Source organism: Mus pahari, unplaced genomic scaffold (assembly GCF_900095145.1).
Source record: "Mus pahari unplaced genomic scaffold, PAHARI_EIJ_v1.1 scaffold_4630_U1_1, whole genome shotgun sequence".
NCBI classification, from domain to species: domain Eukaryota; kingdom Metazoa; phylum Chordata; class Mammalia; order Rodentia; family Muridae; genus Mus; species Mus pahari.
In genome coordinates, this window is record NW_018392335.1 from 6,920 (window position 1) to 26,587 (window position 19,668).

Genomic DNA, 19,668 nt, shown 5'->3' on the forward strand with positions numbered 1-19,668 from the left:
CTCTTTCCAAGAGAAAAATCAGAGCACTACAGATATTATTAAGCATGGTTACATAAACATACAGAAGAAAGGATAGAAAGATATACATCATAAACTATTTTCAATTTCTTGAACCAAAGAGTTAAATAAATATTGATAATATATGAAAGTATATTAGAAAAAGTCTCACCTTTTCCTTTGGCCAGATTTATAATTTCATAATTAAAAAATGCGACAACAAAAACAATTGCAGAAAGTGTATAGGGAACCTAATAAAAAATTGGGAAAAAAAAGAATTGAAAAATGGGACCTCATAAAATTGAAAAGTTTCTGTAAGGCAAATGACACTGTCAATAGGACAGAACAGCAACCCACAGATTGGGAAAAGATCTTACCAAACTCCATCAGAGAGAGGACTTATATCCAAAATATACAAAGAACTCAAGAAGTTGGACTTGAGAGAACAAAATAACCCTATCAAAAATGGGGTACAGGGCCAAACAAAAATTATCATTAAGGAAACTTCAATGGCTGAGAATCAATTTTAAAATGTTTGACATCCTTAGTCATAAGGGAAATGAAAATCAAAAGGACCCTGAGATTCCTTCTCACAGAAATCAGAATGGCTAAGATACAAAAGCACAGGTGACAACAGTTGCTGGTGAGGATGTGGAGAAAGAGAAACACTCCTGCATTGCTGGTCTGAGTACAAGCTGGTAAAAACACTTTGAAAATCAATCTTGTGATTCCAGAGAAAACTGGAAATAGTTCTACCTGAAGTCTTCATGAGTTGTGGCAACATATCAACATCTTAAGAGTGAAAATAGGTTCATCTGGAATAAAAAGATACCCTGCGCATACACGAGTCATCTTCATCATAAGAGAGTATCTGAGCTGAAATTCCATTTTTACATAAAACAAGCTTCACACCATATACCATGGTCCTTCTCTCAAGTGACATATTTGCCCCACTAATGTTAGAGCTCCTCTGTATAGTAAAATATATACCTGCAGAATATAGTAAAATATATACCTGCCTTCCTTCTCTTTGCTGGAAATAAATTTTCAGGAGACCTATTTTTCAGTGTAAATCTTCTGATTCTTGATTGTTCTTCTACTTCTTCCATCACAGTGGACAGGGATAAATCGTCTCATATTTCCTGATATTTGCTTGCTTACTTACTAGTACTATAGAACTTTAATGAATTTCTATCAAGTGAGATTATCCAGCTGTAGAGACAACAGACTGAAGAAAGCCTGGAGATACTGATGGTTGATTGGTTCCTTAGTTCTTTGTTTACATGTTTACTTTTCCCTGTTTGTTTTACAAATATTTTATTATTTATTCAACATTTTGTTCAAGGTTGTTTGATAATACTCACCTCCTCTCTCCTCTTTCCCTTCCCCCTCCTTCCCTTCCTCTTCTTTCCTTCTCTGTGACACAGAGAAGATGGAACTCGGGCTTAGAACTTCCGCAGTGTCACTCATCAGGTCTGGAGGGACGTTGGCTCCCTGCGCTGGAAATAACGTTCCCTGTAGAGTTCCAGTGGCAGTGACATTACTCACTTGGATCCAGGGAGCACACGGGTGCCTCAAAACACACCTACAGTATCCTCGGAGCTGCTTTAGATAAGCCATGGCCAAGGAAAAGGGAAAAAATAAAGTTGCAGTGAAGCAGGCTCAGGTGGTCCAGAACAAGAAAAAAGAAAAAGATGCAGTGATGCAGGCAGAGAGGGATGAAGACCAGAAAACTAAGGAATCCAAGAAAATAGAAACGTACCTGATAACAATTCCAACTGCGAAGAGGAAGTTTGCAGATATCCAAAATAAAACAGAGTCAAATCCAAATTACTGTGATACCTCAGAGGGGCCCTTTGGTTTCGGCCCTCTCGTTTTCTCTTGTTTACAGCGTTTCAACACCATTGAGTTCTTCCTGATTCTGTGCTTTTTAGTGACCTTGGCTCATGGTAAGTTGGAGGAGCCGGGATGCTCAGGCGAGAGGATGTATTGCAATAGACATGAGACTGTCACTCTGTGGGAAGGAGCTTGTGAATGACTTCTGACTCATTTTCCAGACATGAATGAAAATCTGCTAACCCAGTGCAAATCCATTGCCTTCAGTCTTTGGCTCCCTGTTTGGCAGGGTGTGTTCCATACTGTGGGTTACAGCTTTTTAACAGATGGGAAGGTGGTTTTCAGTTACTGCATGTTATTTAATGATCAAGATACATTCCGGTTGAATGTTCCAGAGATTAAGATATAATTGAAAATAGCGTCGTCATCATGACTTCTACTCGCAAGTTTGAAATATTCTTGATAAACCAGGTTTCTACGTTTAGTTATTTCCTCATCTTTGAACTGAGGGCTGGTGAGACTTCATGTGGTTCAGAGCACAGGAAGAAACACATGAATACTTCTATCCACATGTTGTCTTCTCCTTCCTCTTCCTCCTTCTATGATTTTAGTTACATGTTTTTACTAATAATTTTTGTAATAAGTTGGAAACTACATTTGCCCACTCACTTTCTGCAGGCACTCATGCCAGTGAGTGGCTGGGGCAGTAGGTTCCAAAAAGGAGAATCTTCTGTGGTTTTCTGATTTGGGTGCTGATTTTGGCAGCAGGAGCAACACTGAGTGATTGAGGTTCTTAGGTAAAGTAGGGAATAGATACTCTATCAGCATCAATCTTGAATATTTCACCAGCACGGTGCTCCTGTGTCTGGCCCTGGGGCCTTAGACCAGCCAGGATCAGTTGGTTCTCAGAGCTTTGGGAAGAGCAGTATGTATTCCTGGATCCCTGCAATCCAATGAGTTTTTGAGGTAATTGAGCAACAGCAACTGTGGTTGCTTCAGCAAAGACATGTGATCCTGCCACTTGGCAGACACAGTATAAGTTTTAATTTGAAACTACTTTCTGGTTTCACTCCAAGAAATGGAATCTTTTGGCAGCTATTCCTTGTTTCACATCATTTTTCCTCTGGTATGATTGTTTGTTTGTTTGTTTGTTTTTTACACACTGAATGGTGATTGTACAAAGATAATGCTACATTTATTTATTTCATGCTCTTTTGAATGGTTTATTTGAATCATTGGGTTTTTTTTAAGATTGAAAATGCTCAGAAATGTTGAACTTTGAGCCCAAAATCTTAGATCTGGAAAAAGGTTGTACTTTGAAATCCAAGCTGTGTTTCAAATGTCTTTATAATTTCATATTTTAAAAAGTAAATATCTGTTACATTATTTATTGATTCTTCAAAATTGGAATACAATACATCTAATATAGTGATGAGATGATTTGAACATAATTTATCTCTAAGAGACTACCAATAGAGATATGTGAAGTTGCTTCTCATATTCATGTAATAATATTTCCTGAAAATTAATAAATGTAATGTTATTTATAGGTTCTACTCTTTGATAGTAATATGAAATAAACTTAAACAGTATAAATATGATTTTCTTTTAATTATTATAATGGTGGCCTGTTTTGTCTTTTAAAATGTAGTATACTGACATTTGTCTTTCTTTTGTCTTTCTAGGTATGATGTTTGCTCTTATTGATATGACTTTAAAAATATATGAGACTCACATTCATGCAACAAACTTAGAGACATTCCTAATGGATTTTAGTAATTATTTTTCCGCTTTCTTGGTATCAATATTTGTAGCACACTTTGGAGGTAGAGGGAATAGGGCAAAATGGGTGGCAGCTGCAAGCATTGTAACAACACTTTCTGCAATTGTTTTTGTTGTCGCATTTTTTAATTATGAAATTATAAATCTGGCCAAAGGAAAAGGTGAGACTTTTTCTAATATACTTTCATATATTATCAATATTTATTTAACTCTTTGGTTCAAGAAATTGAAAATAGTTTATGATGTATATCTTTCTATCCTTTCTTCTGTATGTTTATGTAACCATGCTTAATAATATCTGTAGTGCTCTGATTTTTCTCTTGGAAAGAGATGAGTCCATGAAGAAACACTGTGGGATAATTTATAAAATTATTTCTTTTACACAATTTTAAGGATGTTATGAATCTCTAGAGAATTCTGGAAACTCATTTTATTTTGTACCAGATACTTTAATTATCCTGTTTGTTTTATTCATAGCACAGACTCATAGAAGTTTAAATATAAGAATAAGCCTACATAGAATGTAGAGGTAACTAGAAAAATAATCCTTTCCAAAAGCTGTATGCTATCTTTGACTACCATTTGAACCTACAAAGACAGTGGTGTTGTGATATTGTTCAGTGTTAATTCCACAATTTTTGCTATCCCTAGGAAATAAGATCTACTTGAAATTACCTTGGCGTATACTTCTAACACTATTGTCTCAGATCATTCCTTACCATGTATAGGCTTTTATTGGCATGTTAAGCTGGGTTTTAACAAGAAATGATGGTTAAGAGATATGTATCCACGTACATGTATGTGTATATTGATGTTTTTGAAGTTTATAATCTTTTTTAAGTTTTTACAATATTAATTTTACAAGTGCTTAGTATGAAACACAACTATTTTAATGTAAAATAGTTTCATGCTATGTAATGAATACAAACATAAGAGTTGTATATTTTACATGTTTTTAAAATGTCATATTTATAGAACTGAAATTTGCTTGAATGAAAAGATGACTAATGAAAAGAAAATAATGAAAAGCTTTTCCTTACTTTGTTCTCTTAGCAGTATTCTGGCCAGAAATAAGTGGTTCCTCAGGAACTTTTCATGATCGATATTAAAAATTCTAGTCAGTAGTCAAGAAATATACTACCCTCTCAGAGGACCTGAGTTTATTTTTTAAATATAGACATTATCCAACCAGAAAACACAAATAACTACACTTGAAGGGGACTACTCTTCTGGCCTCTGATGTCATTGCCTTACATACACACATATACACACAAGCACACACACACACGCACACACACACACACACACACACACACACAAACACAGACAGAGAAAGAGGGGGTAGAGAGGGAGGAGGGTTTCTCGATTTGTTTATCTACACATCTTCCATTATTGCCGTCTCCTAATTTTCTTTTCTGCTCTTTCCTTTCTGTACTTTCATGATTAGTTACTAGGTTCATTTTTCTTCATGTGTTCCCTGAACCTCTTTGCTGTAGTTCATAGCTTTCTATTTTCTATTTATTATCTGTTCATTGCTTGCATCTCTATCTACAATGGTGACAGGTTCCTGATCAACACTCATGTAGAATATGTGTGAGTCAACAAACATTTAGACATCATACTTCACAATATCTTGAACAATTCAACACATATTTTCTCCCCAATTTCTACATTATCACACTTGCTTTCTAGAACTTTGTATTAAGTGACCATGCACCTATCTGTCTTAGCAGGTGTACTGAGCTCAGGTTTTTGATGAACCCACCATCTGTTTATACTTACTCAGAATGAAGGCTAACTTCTTTTCTATCATTAGGACCAGTGGATAATGAAAACCTGCTTTCCTTATTCTCCTAGTTGCTACTTCCTTTCATTTCCAGATTGTTTTCTGTCTGCCAACATGACATGTCAAAATCTTTCAAACCTCCTCTACTGAGTGCCCTCAACAATTCTATGTCATTGTTCATGTAACCCTGCTTGGAAATCTTGGGAGTAACTCATGCACCTGCCACTTTCCCTATGCCAAAAGGCTGCTGAGTCCTATGAAGGATGAATCTGCTGTTGCCAATTGGAAGTGCTAATTCCTTCACAAATGGATCTATTCATGTGAAAGTCATCAAAGTCCACAATCTATTGTAACCTTTGAAAAAACATTAGGTTTTTGTTTTGTTTTGTTTGTTTTGTTTTATTGTGTTGTTTTGGGATGGTTGTAGTTTTTTGTTGTTTTGTTTTGTTCTTTTTTCTTAAACTTCTACATTGTCTTATATTAGATGGAAAATATCACCATGTAGGGAAATTGCTTCACTTTCTTACCACTGAAGTTTACACTAGCTTATTCTTCTTTATCAGCATTCTTCCGTTTTTCCCTCCAGTGAAAATGAAGGAGATGTCCTCTAGTGATCATTGTGTGCATCTACCTCATCCTTGCTGTCATTGATCATCCCCTTTAGCTCTCTTCAAGGTCCCCTTCTCTATCAGATTTCACTAGTGATTAAACGCAATCAAATTAATTCGTTCTATATTTTAACTTTTGACTAAGTCTTATTTTGCAATTTTGCATTATTACTCTTTCTCCTTACACTTTCCACCCCTCTACGTCTTGTCATCATAAACCATCACATATTGTTCCCTCCCTCCAATGCTGTATATTTCCAAATTCACCACTCTTTAATTAATGCCATAAAAATTTTAGTATTTTGAGTGTTCAGCATATATGTATATATGCACACCATGTGCTTGCTGATGGCTGGTTGTCAGATTCCATTGAAATGGAGATGCAGACGGGTTTGAGCTGCCATTTAGCTACTGGAAATAGAATCCTGGTTCTCCGCAAGAACACCCAGATCTCTGAATTGATGAGGACCACTCAAACTTAAAATCCTCCTCACTCGTTTTTTTTTAATTTTTTATTATTATTTTCTTTATTTACATTTCAAATACTATCCCAAAAGTTCCCTATAACCGCCCCGCCCCTGCTCCCCTACCCACCCACTCCCACTACTTGGCCCAGGCCTTCCCTTGTGCTGGGTCATATAAAGTTTGCAAGACCAAGGGGCCTCTCTTCCCAGTGATAGCTGATTAGGCCATCTTCTGCTACATATGCAGCTATAGACACAAGCTCAGGGGGTACTGGTTAGTTCATATTGTTGTTCCACCTACAGGGTTGCAGCCCCCTTCAGCTCCTTGGGCACTTTCTCTAGCTCCTCCATTGGGGACCCTGTTTTCCATCCAATAGCTGGCTGTGAGCATCTTGTTTACATACAAGAGTGAAAGACAACTTCTTGATTTTCTATACATTTCTTTTGCCAACTTCAACATGACACTTAACTAAAATTGTATAACAGAATAATTCTGTCAAGTTATTAACATGACTGACTCATGCTATTTGCTATAATTAAACCTTATTGTTTTAAAATTAGACCTTTAATCTGAATTTGTAGTATTGGACAGACCCAACTTCTTGATAGTTTCTCTTTTGGAGATTTCTATGTATGCTTCTTAGATGTTAAGTAACTTATAATCTTCAATTTTCTTAATGGAGAATTATTTTTCATTATTAATACTCAAAAAGATTAGTCAGTAGAAAGCTGAGAAATATGATCCTTAAGAATAGATAGTCTAGTAACTTCAAGTTTCAAAAACAAGACAGAAATGAATGTACTCAGGAGGTGTTTTATGACTTTCATGAGCCTGAAAGACTTTCTTGAGTCTATTCAACATGGAGTCAAATTGGCTTTTCAATGTCACATGGTTTTCATCAATTCAAAAGAATAGCTAGAGATCTTGGGGAAAATAATAATTTTGTCTACAGTTGTAAATTTACTGAGGGTTTGAATGTTGTAAAAGAAAGAAAATATTAAAGTGTCCATGATACTTACAGAAGAAACATATACAGGGCCACTGCGATAGTTAACAGGAGCATTCCAACAGGAGTTTTAAAGGATTATTTGGATCAAATACTAAAAGACATTAGCCAGATATACTAGAAGTATAAGAATTAAGAAAGTGTGACTGCTATAGGCTCAGTCATAAATGGATTCACAAGGATCACAGAACATTGCCAAAGAGAAGGTGAAGAAGGAAAGAGCTTGATGGGGTGGAGGGTGTGAGAAGCTGTGTGAAACATTGACCTTAGGCATGAAAAAGCCGTTGTAGTCTTGAACTCATGGAAGCAGGGAGTGTCTACATATCAGTTACTTGAGATAATATCTGTGTACAACCTATCATGGAGAGAAAATTAGCTCACCATGCATTCCTGTAGATGTACATGTACCTAGGTATTTCTCAGAGAGGGAGACAGACAGACAGACAGATAGAGAGAGTAGAGTCCTTGGCAAGGTGAGCATGGTCCACAAGCCTACGAATAACCCTTCTCTTGTCTTCCAGTAAACAATTCTAGCACAACTCATTGTGCCATTAAAAAATAAAAAATGATCACATTGCAAAGTGGAAGCTATCAGTGGGAATCTGAGGCAGAGAGAAAGAGTAAAGATATGACATCATTGGGAATATAATACATACATGTATGAAAATGTCTAAACAAATGTCCATTGAACACAAAATGTATTTAATGTATTTAAAAAACAGAGGAATTGGGGCTGGTGAGATGGCTCAGTGGGTAAGAGCACCCGACTGCTCTTCCAAAGATCCAGAGTTCAAATCCCAGCAACCACATGGTGGCTCATAACCATCCCTAACAAGATCTGATGCCCTCTTCTGGAGTGTCTGAAGACAGCTACAGTGTACTTACATATAATAAATAAATAAATCTTAAAAATAAATAAATCTTTAAAAAAAAAAAAACAAAACAGAGGAATTATATGCTGAGTTAAGTCATAATTTTAGTGCATCTTCCCACTTTGCACTGAGTTATATATTGCTTCGCACAAACTACACCAAATTCCATTTCATTGGTGTAATTGATTGTACTTTCACTTTATTAGCTTCTACAAAAACGTTTTACAAGCATGTATCTAATCTCACCCAAGATCGCCATTATAGTTATGGGCTTAGTTCTGCTAATCTACTAACAAGTATAAATGCACAAACCCTATCACCATGTGAGTAAGAAAATTAAGAAAGTACCTTGTTATTCAAATGATTTTAAAATAAAATGGGTAGTTGACCACAGTATACTTATGGAAACCTTTATCATTTAATACTTTGTCTTTATGACCCATGTACACTTAGTTGTCTTGTTGCTAGGCAAAAAGATCAGAAAAAAAAACTTAACAGTAGGGAATATGTATTTTTATTTCATGGTTTCAGAGTGCTCCCTCCAGGGCTGCTAGTTTGAGTCATGGCCAGGCAGAACACTGGGAGCATGCAAAGGAAGTCAGTTGACCTCCTGGTGGAACAAAGCAGAGTAAAGGCAGGAAGGAGCTGAGACAATGTAGATAGACCTTTCAGAGACCAGGAAGTGCCTCTCTCACACACACTTGTAGAAACTCTCCAAATAGTATCAACAGGGAATGACTTATTGAATACATAAGACTTTAGAGAGGTATTCCATATACAAACCACAATAGCATATCATAGAATCTCATGGGTCTAAAATAAGAAATTATTTAATCCTATGAGTAGTGTGTATGTAATTTAAAGATTGCTAAAGAAAGGACCATGGAATTAAACGCAGGTGGTGAACTATCAAGGGTATTTATTGCAAGTGCTTTTATTCAGGAGATAAATGTCAAAAGACAGGATACAAAGTATTAGAAAATGTATGCAATGTGTATTATGAATGTAAAAATGTGTATGTGTATAGGAATTTCTTTGTACATATAATCTTATGCATATAAATAACTATACCATTTCATAATCTGTATATCTGTTCCAGTATTCCCATGAATTTTCTTTTAATGTGCTATTTCTTTTTAAAACATAATGAGGAAGTGATTGCATGACTATAGTCAATCTAACAAGAAAAGCATGGTGCTAGTAGCAACTGCATATTAACTGTATATTTAATTTTGAACTCAAGTCAGTAAAATATATTTCTTATCTTTCAGATGATTTGTGTGAGGAAGGAAAAATCCCTAAAGTTTGTGGGGAAACTGTAATACCACACAAATCAATATGTATCTTTCTCTTCATCTTCGGGCAATGTCTCCATGGAATAGCAGGACTACCAATTTCTCTGCTTGCCATAACCTATATTTTTGACCACGTTCCCACATTCTCATCTGGATTATATATAGGCAAGTTTTAAAAATATGAATGTCCTTCCTCCAAAAAATATGTATGACCCATTTTGAGTACTTACCAGATTTCTCTGTGGTTTAACTGATAGGTGAATAGTGTCGGTCAGGTGATTACACTGTACTAATGAGTGATGACTTGGTCTCATGACTTCAAAATCACATTGATACATCTAATTATGAGAGTGGGACCACTGGTTAAATCATCTAAACCTCACTGTAAAATTTTACAAGAATAGAAATTATAGGAATGTTTTAGTTGGCAAAATTTTCTCTATGTCTCTGTTTACCTTTCTCTGAGGGAGTGGGGAGAGAAATAAAGGGTCAAGGAGAGGGTAGAGGAGGGTTGGGGAGGGGAGATAAGGAGATAGCTGCACACAGTATCAACTCTTCATTTTACAGTTTCTTATGTAAACTGTGTCCTGCATTAACTAAGCATTTATTCAATCCAAATAATCTATCTGGAAACCAGTAACAGAATCTGATTCTGGTAGGCAAAAATGAAGAATTATTTTCACAGACATCTTAGATTTCATTTTTACTTTTTTTATTAATCATTTTATTTGTTTACATTTCAAATGATATCCCCTTCCTGGCTACTCCTCGCCAAACTCCCCATCCCATCCCTCCTTCCCTCCCTCCCCCTTCCTCTAAGAGGGTGTTCCTCCACCCTCTCACTCCCTCTCACCTCATCACTTTAGCATCGCCCTGTGTTGGAGCATCAAGTCTGCCTCCCCTCCTATTAATGTGAGATAAGGCCATACTTGCTTCATATGTATCTGGAGTCCTCGATCCCTCATGTATACTCTTTGGTTGGTAGTTTCATCACTGGAAGCTATGTATGGTCCAGTTAGTTAGTATTGTTCTTCCAATGTGGTTGCAATCCCCTTCAGTTACTTTGGTCCTTCTGCTAGCTCTTTCATTGGGGTCTCTGAGCTCAGTCCAAATGTTATCTGTGAGTATCTGCATCTATATCAGTCAGTTGCTCACAAAACCTCTTAAAAAATAACCATATCATGCTCCTGTCAGTAAGTGATTCTTAGCATCAGCAATAGTGTGGGGGTTTAGTGTCTGCCGATGGGTAGATTCCTAAGTGAGGCAGTCTCTGGATGGCCTTTTCTTCAGTCTCTGTTCCATTTCTTTCTCTTTTTTTTCCTTAACATAGGAACATTTCTGGGTTAATATTTTTGAGGTGAGTGGGTAGCTCCATCCCTCAACTGGGAACCCTGCCTATCTACTGGAGGTGGTCTCTACAGGTCATATCTTCCCTTTGTTGGGTATTATTGCAGGAAGTATTAAAAACAAAAACAAAATCAAACAGAAAGTTCCCATGTTTTTATCTAGTGTAGATTCTGACTCAGTGCTCCAAAATCTCTCCACCTAGCTCTCTAGGTTCCCACTGGCGGGTCACCACCATGCCAGCGCTATGCTTCAAAATCCCCAGGACCTTTGTGGTGCACCTCAGGCAAATCCACGCATTCTCTCTTAAACCCAAATGAGCTGCCTTGTGAAGGAAAACGCAACACAAACTTAATTCAGACACAATGGTAACTCAATTGCTGAGCTCAACAACTAAAATCCTAACTTGTAAGCCTTATTAAATCTTATATCCATTATTATTTATATCTTATTATTATTCTCTGGTGGTGAATCCTGATAGTTCTTCCATTGAAACCAAGAGATGCTCGTAATTGCATCTTGTCCTCACTCTGTCCCTGTTTAAAAGGACCAACTCTTTCCTGCTTAATCTCTTCCTCTGTCCAACCTGGAAGTTCTGCCTATTAGCCCAGTGATTGGCTTCTTTAATCATTAGGGTATTTGTTCACAAGAACAGCATCAGGCTCATCCACAACACTTCCCCCTTTCTGGTCTAATAAAAAACAACACCTTTCTCTCAAATGTAAATAGGGCATAATTATTACCATTTTGAAATCTATAAAGTATAAGATAGACTGAACACCCAGTCCACCATTTATGTCATTAAGGTAGAACATTGTCATATGTCCTAAATTAAAGACTTATGATTCTATCTTGACTTATGACTTGGTTTTGGATTGTATGCCACCTGAAAACCATCCTCTCAAATCCGTTCTCTCAAAGTAAATAGCCTTTACTTAGGGTTGGCTATGAGACTATAAGTAGTTTTTCAAACCTGTCAGGAATCTGAGAATGATCAACATTAACTGAAAATATATAGGAAGCCTAACACAGCTTCCAGAACTGAGACAAATTGTAGGGACAGCTGCCAACCTATATAGCCCCAGTAAGTCAGTAAGTTGGAGCATCCATCTGTCTTCAGCCTTCTGGCCAAGGATCATTTGACAGACCTAGAGAAACAGGAAATTAAGTACTAGCATATTCTGTCTCAGCAGAACTAAACTGTCCTAACCTGTAAATTGTGTCCTTTTTCTGGACAGTCTTATCTCTGTAGATGAAATGAGGCCAGTCTTACCTAGTGGCTGTCTTGCCACAACTGGAACAACTCCATCAATGCTCAATTTCTTCTTTACATCCAAGAAAGGGAGGCTGTTATGAGGAGGTTTGTCTCAACAAGTGAATAAATAACATTAAATATCACATTCTGTGGATTTCTGACATTTTTGAAAACCAACTATCTAAAGTAATGTGGACTGTTCTCTGTTAACCACTCTCAGCTATTATTAAATATCTTGAAAACACCCTAACATTAAACTCAGGGACATGAATTTACTAATTGGTTCTTAACTCAGAGACTTAAACATTTCAGATCAATTTATAATGGCATTTAGACTGGATCTAAACCTGTAATTTTAAAGTTTTTGTATCAATAGAAGAAATTTATACCAATGAAAACTTTTAATTTTACATCAAACTAAGTTGTGTACCAATATAAGAAATTATGACTTCAACTTAGTAAAAACTAAAAAGATTTCTACCAAATGAGATTATGGCTATGCCATCAAGTCTAAATATTCCTTCCTATTCCAATTATGACCATATCTATATTCCCTAGAAAGACAACCTATAGTAACCACCTCTAGCCCCAAAGCCCAGGAAACTGGGATGAATACTCTTCATAACTCTTCAAGCTGAATATGGGCATCGAGATATCTTTGAAGGGGTGGGGTAGGGAAAATGGGAGAGTTAGTTGGCCTTAAGAAGATCACACCAGTGATTTATTTAGTCTCTGGTGTCTGTGTCATGAATGGATCTGGCTGAAAGTTCAAGACATCAGGAGTTCAAGCAGGTCAGATCAGCATGTCTGATCTGACAAGGAGAGTCACCAAGGCTAGATATTCTGTAATATACAAATATCAAAACAAAATTTGAGTATCATCAAGATAACCTCTTTGTTTGATTCTCTGGAATCTAACTCTTCAGGGGGTCTCCCTCTATCAAATCTGATCCATATTACTCTGAAAGGTGTATAGCACCAATTACCTTTCTAAAAATGCAAAGACAAAACCTTTCTCTCAAATTAGCATATCCTTGTGTCAGTAACCAGAAATACCTTTATTTTGACCTCTCTCCCAGAGGAATAATATAACCACAAAATTCAAGATCACACCAGTTTTGAAAATTGAAACGATTCAAAACAAATGAAGTAGACTAAAATGCTGTATTGCCTATTCTTGGGCCTTTTCTATTTTGCCATTCAGGATAATAACCCAGAATTCCCGTAGAGCCCATGTTAGATAAAATTTGAATATCCTGTGAGGTGTATTAGAGCAATATATCTTTATACCATCTTTAAAAGAATTGATTCACACTTCTATCTATACCTGCTTATAAACAGGCAGGCTAGTCAAAGCAGGATTTAAACCCAGAATTCCCGTGGAGCCCTAGTTAGACAGAATTTGAGTATCCTATAAGATGTATTAGAGAAATATATCTTTATAACATCTTTCTGTTCAGCTCACTGCCTAAAGCAGCCATTTTGTTATACCATCTATCTGTTTGCCTCTCTGACTGGAGCCACAGACATTTATTTTATTAATAATTTCACTGCCCTCTCTACTTGAAGTCAGTGACTAATTTTCCCTATCCTAGTTCTGAACCATGGGCAAAATTCCCCATGTGATTTGGACAAAATTGGTATATAAATCTATTCTAAAAGCACATAATCCTAATTTCATAAATTTACAGTTCAATCAATCTCTGCCCCAAGAAGTAGGCAACTTCCATTTTACAGCTCTCTGACTCAGAGCACTCTGCACTCCCCACATCAGGGGAACACAGAGCCTGCCAGCAGTTTCTTTATTTCAATTCCTGTGCTTGAGCCCATGTTACTCATCTGAGAAGTACTACCCAGCTATTCACTTAAAAAAAGAGAGAGAGAGAAAGAAAAGAAAAGAAAGAAAAGAAATAAAGTAACACTCTCTCAGGCTAATAATATTAAATTTCTAGTGGATTATTGCCAAACACCAAGCATGTTGGTTCGACATCTGCTGCCAGGAAATATTAAAAACAAAAACAAAACAACAACAAAAAACAGCAAGTTCCTACACTTGTGCCAGCTACTCTCTGCCCCAGTGGCCTGCTCAGCCATGCACTGGCACACAATAGCCAACCTATTTTTATCTCCTGGAAACTCTGACTCAGTGCTCCAAAATCTCTCCAACCAGATCACTAGGTTCCCAATGGCAGGCTGTTACCATGCCAGCCACATGATTCAAATCCCTCTTGACCTTTGTGGTGCATCTCAGGCAAATACATGCTTTATTACTGTACCTTTCTCTCTTAAACCCAGACAAGCTGCCTCCTGAAGGAAAATGGAACACAAACATAGTTCAGACACAATGGTAACTTAATTGCTCGGTGCAACAACTACCATCCTAACTTATAAGTCTTATTAAATCTAAATCCTCAAGTGGTGAATCTTGACTGATCCGCCATTGAAACCTGGAGATACTTGTAATTACATCTTGTCTTCACCCTATCCCCATCCTAGAGGGCCTAACTCTTTCCTACTTCCCCTCTTCCTCTATCCAACCCTCTGTTGCCTACATACCCAATGATTGGCTCCTTCATTCATTAGAGGATTGGTTCACAAGAACAGGGTCAGGATCATCCACAACTGGGTATATCTGCTAAAGTCATCCCTATTGGGACCTGGGAGCCTTTCGATTCCTTGGAGTCTGGGACTTTCTAGTGACTACCCTCAGTTCCCCATTCCCTAATGCTACAAGCATCTATTCAATTTTCTGGTCCTCTGTGCTTCTCTCCGATCCCTTCTAATACCTGATCTTACTCCCTTGCCCCCCCCCTCTTCTCTCCATCCCAGGTCCCTCCTTCCCTCTACCTCCTGTGTTTATTTTGTTACCAGTTCTATGTGGCATTGAAGCATCTACATATTGGTCTGCCTTCTTCTTAAGTTCTATATGGTTTGTGGGTTGTATTGTGGGCATTTGAGATGCTGTTGGGCTAATATATGCACTCTTCAGTGAGTTTGTCACAGTTGTGTTTTGTGTCTGGTTACCTCACTCAGGATGATATTTTCTAGTTCCATCCATTTGCCTAAAAATTTCATGAAGTCACTGTTTTTAATAGCTAAGTAGTACTCCATTGAGTAAATGCACTATATTTTCTGTATCCATTCCTTTGTTAAAGAACATCTGGGTTCTTTTAGCTTCTGGCTATTATAAATAAGACTGTTATGAACACAGTGGAGCATGTGTCCTTGTTAGCTACTGGACCATCATTTTGGTATATGTCCAGTAGTTGTATAGCTGAGTCTTCAAGTAGAACTATTTCCTGTTTTCTCAGGAACTGCCAGATTGATTTCCACAGTAGTTTTACAAACTTTTAGTCCCACTAGCAATGGAGGAGTTTTCCTTGTTCTCCACATCCTCACCAGCATCTGCTGTCACCTGCTTATTTTTATCTTAGCAATTCTGATTGTTTTGAGGTGGAATCTCAGTGTCCTTTTGATTTGCATTTCTCTGATGACTAAGGATGTTGAACATTTCTTTTTTAAATAATAATAAATTAGTTTAATGGATATTTTATTTATTTGCACTTCAAATGTCATCCCCCTTCCTGGTATCTCCTCCACATAACCCCTATCCCATTCCCCTACCCTTGCTTCTATGAGGATGTCCCCCAACCCACCCCCACACTCCTGTTTCACTGCTCTAGCATTCCACTACACCAGGGCATTGATCCTTCATAGGAACAAGGGCCTCTCCTCCCATCAGTACCAGATAAGGCCATTCTCTGCTACATATGTATATATATGTAGTCATGGGTCCCTCCATGTGTAATCTTTGGTGGTTTAGTCCCTGGGAACTTTGGAGGAGGATGGTCTGCTTGATTAATACTGTTGTTTTTCCTATGGGGAAACAGTCCTCATTCAAGCAATATAGAGTCCTAACAGGGCAGACTCACTGTTCCCAACGAAGTAGCAACTGTGTCTCAGGTCTAACATCAACTATAAGAATATTATCAGCTCTTGCATGAATTTATCACAAGCTTCTTGTCACATTAATTTTAACTTATTAGAATAAACTGGAGAAATATATACAACTTTCTCTCTCCTCCATTTTTTACCCACTCCTATTTCTTCCACTGTATTCCTACCCAGTTTCTCTCTGACAAGTAATAGAGAATAGCATAAGAAATTATAGATATCACAGATAGTCCATATGTATTTTATATAACCAAGTATAACTGCTAGGTTTTTTTGTTCTGTGTTTCATTTTCTAGCTACTGCAGATTCTGGAGTAATATTGGGATACTTTTTGGGTTTTCTACTAGGATTAAAAAATTTTACATTGCCTGTGAAAGAAGCTTTGCAAGCAGTGTAAGTCATATTATTTACTATTCTATTTAGTTTATGTTGTATAGATCACTTATTGAATAATACATAGCAACACTATTAAACTGGTTGATGTGTGCATTTATGTAAACAAAAATAAAATTATACTGTATATTTATATTTTAATGCTTGAAATATAATTAATATGATTACTTAAAAGTTCATTAGCTTTTCATGGTTTGTTGTTAAAACATTAAATACTCATTCAAACACTACAACAGCAACTACGTGTATGATACATAGAAGGTTCCATTATGGTTATTATTGAATGAAAAGATTTTTTCATAGAATATATTCTGTTCATATTCTTCCAAACTCCTCTCAGCTACCTCCCTACCCACATGATGTTATATACCTAAGGACAATATGTTTTCTACAACAGAATGTCACTACATGTAACAACATTACTCCACAGTAGGTCCCATGGCTAGTTGTTAGCCAATACAAAATGAACTCAATAGTTTTTTGATGAACATTTTTTGCTTTATTTTCTTTTATCATTTATTTATTTGTTTTACTGGTCTTTTGCTTATTTGTTTTGATTTTCATTGCTCTGTGAGTGTTGTTTTGTATTCGTTTTGTCTTTTGAATGAATGAGAAAAAAAAAAGAGACTTAACATCATGTCTCCTATGGAAATACACTACAGTACTGCTGTAGAAGCTTAGAAATAAATACATGTGTGAAAAGAATTCAAATAGATTCATCAAAGAATTGGGCAAACAATGCCTCAGCTAGATGTCATATGCCATCATGTCCCAGGGATAAATTAAATGTAGTATGTTTCCATGTGGGGTTTGAAAAGGACATATGAAAAATGTTAGATTCTTGCCCCCTCTGTTTCTTCCTTTATCTGTACATACATCCTCTTCCTTCTTTATTCCTCCCATTCTAATTTCTTTCTTAAATGTTGAAAACATTGTATAGTATTTCACCTTCTCTGGGAAACTGTATTCTTGCTGGCACCTTAGTGGGTATCTAACTCCTGGGGTTATGCATATTGTAGAACACAAAATCAATGAATGTGAATGAACAAAAATTACAGTAGAAACTTAGGTATTCATCAAATAGTAGTATAATTGGATTGATGTAGATTGACACTCAACTTCCTGACAGTACCTTCACCCTAATTTTCTATATGACTGTACTAGTGTGTACTCTAATCAGCATATGCTGTCATTTGTTTTATTGATTTTTTCTTTCTTTTTCCTTTTTTTATTGGATATTTTCTTTATTTACATTTCAAATGATCTCACCTCTCCTGGTTTCCCCTCTGAAAACCCCCTCCCCTACTCCCTTTCTCCTCCCCCTGTTCACCAACCTACCTCCTCTCACTTCCTGGCCCTAGAATTCTCCTACATTGAGGCATAGATTCTTTACACGACCAAGGGCCTCTCCTCCCATTGCTTTCTGACTAGGCCATCCTCTACTACATATGTAGCTGGAACCATGAGTCCCACCATGTGTACTCTTTTGTTGGTAGTTTAGTCCCTGGGAGCTCTGGGGTTAGTGGTTAGTTTATATTATTGTTCCTCCTATGGGGCTGCAAATCCCTCAACTCCTTGGGTCTTTGCTCTGACTCCTTCACTGGGGACCCTGTGCTCAGTCTCATGGATAGCTATGAGAATCCACTTCTGTATTTGTCAGGCACTGGCAGAGACTCAGGAGACAGCTATATCAGGCTCCTGTCAGCAAGCACTTTTTGGCATCCACAATACTGTCCGGGTTTGGTGATTGTATATGTGATGGATCCCCAGGTGGGGCAGTCTCCACATGATCATTCCTTCAGTCTCTGCTCTACACTTTGTCTCTGTAACTCCTTCCATGGGTGTTTTGTACCCCTTTCTAAGAAGGAACAAAGTATCCACACTTTGGTCTTCCTTCTTCTTGAGTTTCATGTCTTTGTGAATTGTATCTTGGATATATCTAGCTTCTGGGCTAATATAGACTTATCAGTGAGTGTATAGCATGTGTGTTCATTTGTGATTAGTTTACCTCACTCAGGATGATATCTTCCAGATCTAGCCATTTGCCTAAGAATTTCATAAATTCATTGTTTTTAATAGCTGAGTGGTACTTCATTGTGTAAATTTACCAAATTTTCTTTATCCATTCCTCTGTTGAAGGGCATCTTGGTTCTTTGCAGCTTCTGATTATTATATATAAGGCTGCTATGAACATAGTGGAGAGTGTGTGTTTACATATTAGAGCATCTTCTGAGTATGTGCCCAGGAGTGGCATAGCTGGGTTCTACGGTATTATTATGTTTAATTTTATAAGAAACCACCTGACTGATTTCCAGAGTGATTATAACAGCTTGCAATCTCAACAGAAATGGAGAATTGTTCCTCTTTCTCAAAATCCTTGCCAGCATCTGCTGTCACCTGAGGCTTTGATTTAGCCATTCTGACTTGTATGAAGTGGAATCTCAAGGTTGTTTTGATTTGTGTTTTCCTGATGACTAAGGATGTTGAACATTTCTTTAGGTCCTTTTAAGCCATTTGGTATTCCTCAGTTAGAATTCTTTGTTTAGCTCCATACCCTACACTTTAATACGGTTATTTGGTTCTTTGGAGTCTAATTTCTTGAGTTCTTTGTATATATTGGATACTAACACTCTATCAGATGTAGGATTGGTAAAGATCTCTTTCCAATGTGTTGGTTGCTGTTTAATCCTATTGACAGTGTCCTTTGCCTTACAGAAGCTTTGCAATTTTATGAAATCCCATTTGTCAATTCTTGATCTTAGAGTATAAGTTATTAGTGTTCTGTTCAGGAAATTTTCTCCTGTGCACATGTGATCAACACTTTCCCCCACTTTCTTTTCTATTAGTTTCAGTGTATCTCGTTTTATGTGGAGGTCCTCGATCAACTTGGATTTGAGTTTTTTGCAGAGAGATAGTTATGGATCTATTTGCATTATTATACTTGCAGCCATCCACTTTTACCACCAGCATTTTTGAAGATAATCTTTTCGTTTGGGTTTATTTTTGACTTATTAGAAAAAAGTTCACAGGGCCCCCAATTGAGGAGCTAGAGAAAGTACCCAAGGAGCTGAAGGG

General features: G+C 36.9%; 1 protein-coding gene across 1 annotated transcript in view; it reads left to right on the forward strand.

The window, feature by feature from the left end:
- Positions 1-1,615: 1,615 nt before the first annotated feature.
- The window catches only part of LOC110314956 (solute carrier organic anion transporter family member 6A1-like), a gene marked incomplete at its 3' end in the record, with an annotated part of 87,157 nt that continues 69,104 nt past the window's right edge, over positions 1,616-19,668 (forward strand). Inside the window, exons 1-5 of the mRNA XM_021189139.1 lie at positions 1,616-1,666; positions 1,706-1,946; positions 3,519-3,776; positions 9,624-9,812; positions 16,497-16,593. Of these exons, the coding sequence (XP_021044798.1) occupies positions 1,616-1,666; positions 1,706-1,946; positions 3,519-3,776; positions 9,624-9,812; positions 16,497-16,593 (836 nt within the window). The remainder of the gene's footprint in view (positions 1,667-1,705; positions 1,947-3,518; positions 3,777-9,623; positions 9,813-16,496; positions 16,594-19,668) is intronic.